The sequence below is a fragment of the Rhagoletis zephyria genome, unplaced genomic scaffold (assembly GCF_001687245.7).
Source record: "Rhagoletis zephyria isolate East Lansing unplaced genomic scaffold, Rhagoletis_zephyria_1.1 Rzeph_scaffold_17267, whole genome shotgun sequence".
Taxonomy (NCBI): Eukaryota; Metazoa; Arthropoda; class Insecta; order Diptera; family Tephritidae; genus Rhagoletis; species Rhagoletis zephyria.
Genome location: NW_016174328.1, coordinates 1 through 8459, shown reverse-complemented (window position 1 = coordinate 8459; position 8459 = coordinate 1). Strand labels below are relative to the sequence as shown.

The 8459-nt window shown below is 42.0% G+C and overlaps 1 protein-coding gene across 1 annotated transcript in view; it reads right to left on the bottom strand.

Moving 5' to 3' along the window:
- mas (trypsin-like serine protease domain-containing protein masquerade) overlaps positions 1-7584 on the bottom strand; it is a 10122-nt gene extending 2538 nt beyond the window's left edge. The window contains exons 1-8 of the mRNA XM_017636109.1: positions 7412-7584; positions 7201-7350; positions 5475-5744; positions 5249-5407; positions 5115-5188; positions 4338-5044; positions 4101-4264; positions 3064-4033 (exon numbers count right to left, since the gene is read on the bottom strand). Coding sequence (XP_017491598.1) covers positions 3064-4033; positions 4101-4264; positions 4338-5044; positions 5115-5188; positions 5249-5407; positions 5475-5744; positions 7201-7350; positions 7412-7517 — 2600 coding nt within the window. The 5' untranslated portion in view covers positions 7518-7584. The remainder of the gene's footprint in view (positions 1-3063; positions 4034-4100; positions 4265-4337; positions 5045-5114; positions 5189-5248; positions 5408-5474; positions 5745-7200; positions 7351-7411) is intronic.
- Positions 7585-8459: the final 875 nt, after the last annotated feature.

Below are 8459 nucleotides of genomic sequence, written 5' to 3'. Positions count from 1 at the left end.
TTAATGTTCGGCTCCGCCCGAACTTAGACTTTCTTACTTGTTATATAAGGAGTTTTGACCAGAGGTATATGTACATGTACATATGAGGTTAAGGCCTGGTGTAAGCTCCAACCTACCGAAAATTAAGGTTTAAACATTAAGCCACGATTTTGAGTGTCAACTCAAAATTCTGAGTGTGTTCTTTTTGTCTAATCGACTAGCCTCACGACTTTTCCAAACCTTAAATAAGTTTATTAAAATTTTTCTAATTTTGACCTCGTTGATTTTAAATAATTTTTTTGTTGAGTGTATTGCTCATTTCTTTCATACAAAAACTTCGCCGAACATACATGTATGGAAGGAAATCCGCGAAAAAAATTTCCAAAAATCAACTTAAAATTTATTTTTTTTTTTTAGAAATTCTTATTAAAAAGTTTGCAAGTTCGATGAGACTTTGTAGAATTTTCATAATTTTTGCACAAATTTGAACTTGAATCTATTCGGTTTTTTTGGAGTGGTTTGTAGCCCTGGTAAATAGCCGGGATAGCAGACCAGCTTCTTATGAAGAAACCCTCCCCATTATTGCAATAATTATCAACTATGTTGAAAGAGTACACATGTGGACTTTTGTCAAGAATCACTCAAATATATAAATTATCTTTTTTTCTTGGTCACCAAAAAATGTTTATAGCATCGGTACCTGTCCAAGTGGATTTAAATTGTGGGAAGAGTAAGAGGCATGGTGAAATTCTGGTAAATATGAAGATGAGCAGAAGAACCAACTTCTGGTGTAGCTTTTAAAATATGGGACCGGTTCAATAATAAAAACCCTCTTTCCCCCGGAACGCCTCAAGACGGCTGGTTCATTACTTGATCTTAACTCGTGACTACCTTATGGACTCAGTTGCTAACAGATCGGCAGCAGATCGAGGCAGCTGAACACTTTCTTCGCAACTGATCAGTTTTGCTGAACTGAAACGAAGATGGCTCTAAATATAACTAAATACGAGTAGCTAAGGTATTTTCAACAACTAATAGGTCAATATACATACTTGTAACTAATTAGTTCGAACGGTCAGACCTAACTGAGAACCAAAAGGGTATCACATTTGACCACCACGTGTACGTAGGCCATTATCTGGAACAATCGAGTCTAATGTATTGCGGTTCATAAGTGGCCAAACACAGATCTGGCTCTGTAAAGCCTCTCGTTTCGTTTTATTTGGAATAAATACTTTTATATATCTAACTGTAGCCAAAGGCTTTAAAATGCAGTGCAAGTTTCTGGATTCACATGCTTTTATCTCTGCATTAGTGTTTGATATTACCTGAATTTAAAAGTAGGAGTAAGTCGATATTTATTTTGGCTATTCGGGCTAACATTTTGACCCCGGGAATCAATTATTCACTAGCCGAAACTGTTTAAGGAATATAAAACTCTTACAAATAAGGTCTGCTAACAGCTTTCGGTTGACCGAAATTGGGTTCTAAGTTATTGAAATATCCCATGATCATCGGTTCAAATCCTCCAAGCGTTCTGGAAGGGAGGAAATACCTTTGCGTCCAGAGTCGAACTGCCAAATATATATTTAGCAAGCATAAGCAAGCGAATAACTCCACTTTGGAAAAAGATATGTATAAAAATATAGAAGCACCTAGTGTGTAAAAGATAAGCACTTAGTGTGTAAATATGAGCATCTAGTATATAAACTATTAAGCATCTAGTGTCTAAAATTTTTAACATTTATTGCGTAAAATTCTACAAGAGATGTTTAAAAAAATAGTTGTGCAATTATAGACATTTATAGTCGGTAATGTGTTGCCTACCATTATCGACGTAAATTTGCCAAAAATGGTTTACAGTGTACTTAAGCGGGTTTTACTATAACTTTATTCAGGTTTACCATAGGTAGAAGCTTGTTTGGAAGCAAACCTTATGCTGCTAAGTTTAGGTAGACGGATGCTCTGTGGAACAATTGAAAACGGAACATGTATATGCAGTGACTATTATGGCCTAAGGATTGAGTTCATCAAGATAATAGTACTCAAGAAATAAGACCCATATACTCAAATGTTAGACCTACAATTTATTGCAGTGCATTCCAGGCTGCGGGCAAAATAATAGAGTCTGCTTTGGGTTCCCTTTTGTGGGTCGAAGCACGAAGCTGTTGTCACAGGTTGAGGAAATGATTAGAGTAGCTATTAACAACAGGTAAACTAGCCCGCACGTGCTCACAGTATCTTGCTCATTTTGGTCACTGTTCGATGAAGGATGAATGGGCTCAACGGCTCAAATTGACACTGGGCCATTAGTTTAGAGATAAAGAACAGGTATAATTCATCCAGAACTTCCTGTGGGAATACCCAACTCTACGGAGAAAGTACCTCAAATTTTTGAGGGACGACTACCCTGATTGTGAGAAAATTGGGATAGTTTAAAGACTTTCAGGGAAAGGATAGTAAGAGCCTGCCCGACCTCCTGGAAAACTCTAACCTTATCTGGCCCCAGGAAAGTGGACCATTCAAGGGATGGACAATAAATGAATTCCAGTTATTCGCCTTCAAGGCTACCGTCACGACTTGATATTATCGAATAGCTTTAGGTTTAAGGGAGCTTCGCCTAATCGCCTTCAGTCCACTTTTGTTAAAAAGGACCTGCATGAAAAAATTACTGCCAGTAACACTTTGAGCTGAGGTAAAGCTGAATTGTTAAAAACCGCTAGGGGATCAAAAATAATTGCAGTCATTAACTATCGTATTTTAATTCGGGATCATTATCTTGAACCTAGGTCTATTTGAAGCGACATAAAGCCAGTTGTGAGACTCGAAAATCATCTCCTTGAGCACGTAAACTGACTGGTGAGACATAGAGAAATTAGCCACGTAAAAATTTAGGCAGCAAATTAATTTCCAGGACTGCTGGTTGAAGACCAGCTAAGATGTGGTAATTTCTTTACATTTAACTAAAATCCATTTGGTGGCTTGTTCAACACCAAAAGCTAACTAAATTTTTTCGGAAAAACTGTGTCTGCCCCGCAAAACTATCACAATGAACTATGGCTTCAAAAAAGTTTTAAAACTTACTTTGTCACACAATGAGCTGCGGTCAGCACCCATTGTGTACCGATGAGCGCCGCTCCGCACAGATACTGGTTCAACGAATTGATCAACGCCACTTGCCAGCACCACTCGCCATTGTCGCCATCTTCACCACCAACTACACGCGCCCGCCTCCGCGAAGCATTAAAGTTCATAGGGTAGACCGGCTCGCCGACCACCGAGTGGCGATAACGACTCTGCACAGCTGCCGCTGAAATCGACTGATGTTCATGGTACGAACGCAGCTGGTTCGCATCCGGCCACTCATCGCTCGGTATCAGATCGTTGTGTATTTGTATGGGCACAATGGCAGATCCCAAAACGAGACGCTCGTTTGATTTGCTCAATTGCGTTTGTGACTGTGGCATGGCCACCTGGTTCAGCTGACGCGCCGAACGTTGTACGCCATACATGGCGCGCGCATAGGAGACCAACGATAGCGCCGGTGAAGAACTTGAGCGTCCACTGCGCAGAGTTCCCTTGACGCCGCATACATATTTCGAGTAGATATGTGGACGTGGCGTTGTGGTAGTGGTTGTAGTAGTGGTCGTTGTGGTGGTGGGTGGTAATTGTGGCGGCAGCGGTGGTGGTGGTACATGTCCTTGCTGTTGTGGCACCAATGCTGGGCCGTAGTGTGCGTAATCGTAAGTGGGTTGTTGGGGTTGAAGCTGATGTTGTTGTTGTAGTATTTGTGGTGGCGGCGGTGGTGGATAATGATGATGCGCCTGTGGCGGTTGCGTCACCATGTAATGTGGTGGTGGTGGTGGTGGAGGATATTGCGGTTGCGGTGGATATGGTTGTGGCACGCCAACCATTGGAGGCGGCGGTGGGTAATTGGCGTAGAGTGTATCGTTGCGTGTCTGGAATTGTTGCTTCTCGAGTATACGACTCTTGGGCGCACAACAAATCTGCCCAGATCGCTTGCATTTGAATAGGTCGGTCATCTCGGCGTTTTCTATGAAGAAAGAGCACAAGTTTAAGAATTCATTGAAAGTACTGCATAGCGCATAATTAAAACTTACTGAAGCAGGTGAAGCTAAGCAGCGGTACTATGCAGGAGCCAGGACATTCTTCACGTGGGTCTGGCAGTGGTGTGCTGGGTACAACATAAGGCGGCGCTTGCTGAGTTGTAGGTGCGGCTGTGGGTGGACGCCTGTTTTGCGGTGGTGGCTTTGGTGGCGAAGCGCTGCAAAGTGAAAGAGAAATAAGACGCCTTTTAGAAGATTGAGTTCCAAATTTTCAAACGTTCTCCGACTCACGTATTATCGCAGCAAACAGAGCCCTTGGCACATGTGGTCGGTGTGGTGATAAGCACCGAAGGACGCTCGCAGAAGGCCGCCATTATGTTGAGCAGACAAAAACCGGGGCAACGTTGTACGGGTGGCGGTGTTTGCGGCGCTGGCTGATTGCCAGTGCCGCCAAGCGTATTCTCAGCGAAGGAGAGAATTTGTGAGAAAAAGTCATTGCCGCCGGATTGTAAAAGTGGTGGCGCTGCTTGTGGTGGTGGCGCTGGCTTTGCGGCCGGTCTTTGTTGCGGCTTGGCAATCTTTGTCGCCGGTTTAGTTGGTGTTGGCTTGGTAGCAGCCGCAGGCGTAGCTTCGGAGGCAACACCAGTCACACAACAACTGCCCTCACCGGGACAGAAGGCCTCTGAGTCAATGTCATCACAGAAAATAGCAAATATGCCATTCATGCATTCACCCTCGCACTCCTTGAGTGTTTGGCCATTGGGATTTTCAGCTTTGTCGTTAGCATCATTGTTCGAATCGCTCTCAGCCTCGGCATCATCGTCTTCCACTTCTTGCTCGTCTTCGGCGGGATCTTCGGTAGTGGTGGTTGTGGTAGCTGGTGTCTTTTTGTGTTTTGCTGGCTTGTTGGCGTTCGCGTTGTTACTGATCTTTGTGCGCGCCGGCTCGGGTGTTGTGCTGGTTGTGCTAGATGTCGCTACGGTCGAGGTTGTTGTTTGCTAAATGATATGAGGCATTTAAAAAACTTTTGCTTGCGGAGAAGTTTTTGATTGCAAAGTGAATACTAACCTTTGTGGTCGTTTGCTTCGTAGTAGCGCTGGTCTTATTTTTATGTTGCATATTGTTCAAATTCGCCATGTGTTCTATAAGTGAAGGTAACAAGGTTTAAAATTCCAGACATAAGACTCTTCAGCAACACTTACTAGCTGGTACATAGATATCCTTTGGAAGTTTCACATTGGCGTAATCGTTCAGTGAGACGCAACATTTAGTGCCCGCCGTGCAGAGTCCGCTCGTTGTTAGGTAAGCCTCACAGTATTCGGCAATGCGATCGGCTACACAAACGCCTGTGCAGTTTTGTACTGTAGGGCAGTAACAAAATTTTATCAGAACTCGAATTTTTCAATATTTTTCTAGTTTCAAATTTACCTTTAGCTCCATCAATACTGCCAGCGTCCTTTTCTTCGCCCTTTTTCGGTGCCAATGTGCTGGTAGTAGTCGGCTTCTTGGTGGTTGTAGTCTTTTTCGTGGTTGTCGTAGTTGTAGTGGTTGTAGTTGGCCGCTTAGATGTGGTCTTCGGCTTCGGTGTGGTTGATGTGGTAGTCAATTTGGTGGTTGTGGTTGTAGGACGCTTTGTAGTACTGGTTGTACTTGTCGTTGTTGTGGTGGTACTCGTATGCGTCAAGGTGTTATTTTTGCCTATGGAGAAAGGTCAAGCGTTAAGGAATGATTAAAAGAGCTAACAAAATACTTTTGTCATCAAAATGCTAATTTGACGCTAATACTCTTTCTCAATGAGTGTCAATAGTTTAAAATCTATTGTCAGATTTTGAAACTCTAAGCACCTATCCTGATAAACTTATTAAACGTGCCCCTGTTCACTATGACTTGGGTGTTGTTGTTGCCTGAGGTCGTTGTGCATGTTAACTTCTTTAGATCTACGAGCAGTTCGTCAGGGATACCCGCAAATAATTGCTTGTATGGAAAGTAAACGTGGCCCGTAGAGACTTGCATTAATTCTTCTTTTCTCACCATTGAGACGAGGTTGATGTAGTTACATTTCTGTATCTTTCAATGCTTCAGCTAGAAGACGCATTAAATAGACAAGAAATTATTTAACCATCATCAAACACTTAGGCAAATCTTGCCCTGAACAGAGCCAAATAGCAAACGGCCAACGGAACCCCTATATCAGTACGTTTCTGGTAAATCTTTCCGAGGAAAGAAAAGGCTAAGTAGGCGAACTCATTTACTTGCAATCATTACTGCTCAGTACTCTATGGGGACGTGATTTGGTTGGAATAGGTTAGATGGGCAAACTCCGAGTTTTTATTTTCATCGAGTAGTGGATATTGTAAACGCGATACAGTGCATGTGTGCAGATTAGTCCATCTGGTTTTTCGCATTGACCCATTCGAAACCAGATAATTAATAGTTTTGATAGTTTTAGAGTGACTAGATCCTATTCCAACGCCCACTTTCATGTCATTTGTGAAGAACGGGATTCCGCTATTTCATAGAATGATATTAAGTTGCCTGTCCCTTCCGCAGGGAAAATGGTTTTCGCTGTTTCGGCTACCTCTAATAGACTGAACCTGCAAAAAGTCTCCAATTCATTCCACTTCTACTTAATACAAATTTACTCATTAGGCAGAGCCAACTTAAAAGCTTGTAAAGCCAATAAACAGCGTCCCATTAGTACACCAACCGAGTGTCCTCCCTCTTAAGAAATAAAAGTAACTTTGGGAGCTTACTCTCGCATGCTTTGCACATAATCATAGACATCTAGGTAGTCTCCAACTTTTCTTGATAGCAAAATATCCGTAATAAATAAGCACTTTGCTAGGAACCACGAAACTGCCAAATCGAAGTCTATGAGGTCGGCTGCCAACTGGCGAGGCAAAGATCATCGACCATCTTTACAGGACTGAAACTATTTTGTGACCTAAGTTGGCTCTTCAATGCCTCAAATTACTCAGCTGGTAAAATTTATAAAGCCGTGCAACGTGTTGTACACATTCCGAGATATAAATACTACTTGTACGTATTGCATAACCACGGTCCTTTTAAAGACTCTTGTGCCGAACCTTAATCAAAAATCGTTTTTTTTATTTCCCTTGTCTCTCTTAAAAATTACTTTAAAAAATTATGTTACCTGGCGCACTTTCGATGCAACACTTCATACTAGGCGATGGACATGGTATATCATCCAGAACTTCATAGCAAATGAGCGTGGCTAGCGTGTGCACACAAACGCCAGGGCAATCTTTCGAATCGGCTGTGCTTGTTATAGTATCCAAGAGACCTAAGGCAAAATTATAATTTAATAGAAAACACCTTTCAATCTTTGTGTTTAACAAACTTACCCGATAGAAAACTTCCCGCCAAAGAATCATCTTGACTTTGTATGCCCGATGGTAAAGTGAGCAGCGTCAGACAGACCACCAAAGTGCTCCTTAAATTTGTAGCCATTGTTCGTGCTTATGGGAAACCTGTATGTAGGTTCTTATGCTGTTATCACTTTGGATGAGTTGTGGGATTGCCTGTCAGGCACACATTAGTTGAAGCTATGTACATAGAAGAGTAAATGAAAGGAAGAAGCTATAAGCTAAAAAGTCGTTAATTTGTGTAATTTAAAAATTTTTGTTGATATATGTCAGAGGTTAACATCGACTCGATTTTCAATATAAATTCTTGAGCGTGAGCAGTACTAAAACTGAGTCTGAGCATAAGCATGTGTATGAGCATGAGTATGAGGTAAATCCTTGGAAAAACGAGTGCAAACACTGCAATCCGTATAAATTCCATGCGTTCCAAGTTGACGAAAATTACCCAAAAGATACGGTCTATGACAACATACGGGCTATTTTGAGGCTTAGGCGCTTTGGTAAAGGAGAGGAGTCGCAGCAGCCTACTCAAAGCTTCGTGGAATACAAATAGAAGGGGTGTAATGACTCTGCCTGGCAGGACTGGTCTCTTCCTCTCTATCGTTTTTTCTTCTACCATCTCTTTTTTGGCTTTTTATCTTTGGGATTTATTAATAACTAGGCACGACCCAAATTATGTTAATGTTGATAAGTGGCAAGGCAGGTAAGAAGACTCCACCGACTGGAAAGCTGGCTAGGGCCCACCAGCCAGCATGCCTGAATGCTGTATATCCTTGCCCAAGAACACTGCTACATAACAAGCCACCTAAGGAATATTGCGTTATTTTTGGATTACACTCAATGAACGCAACAGAGCTTTCTGAAGCACTCAAAAGCGAGCTTATGACCTACCCCTGCTAGCCGTTTTTTTCAGAGTATTCAGAATTGTAGAGAAATTTTAAAGAATTCGCAAAGATCTCAGCCGATTTTTTGACGAACTTTCTAAAATGAAATAAATTGTGCACACTTCGATTCTTTTATGAAAATA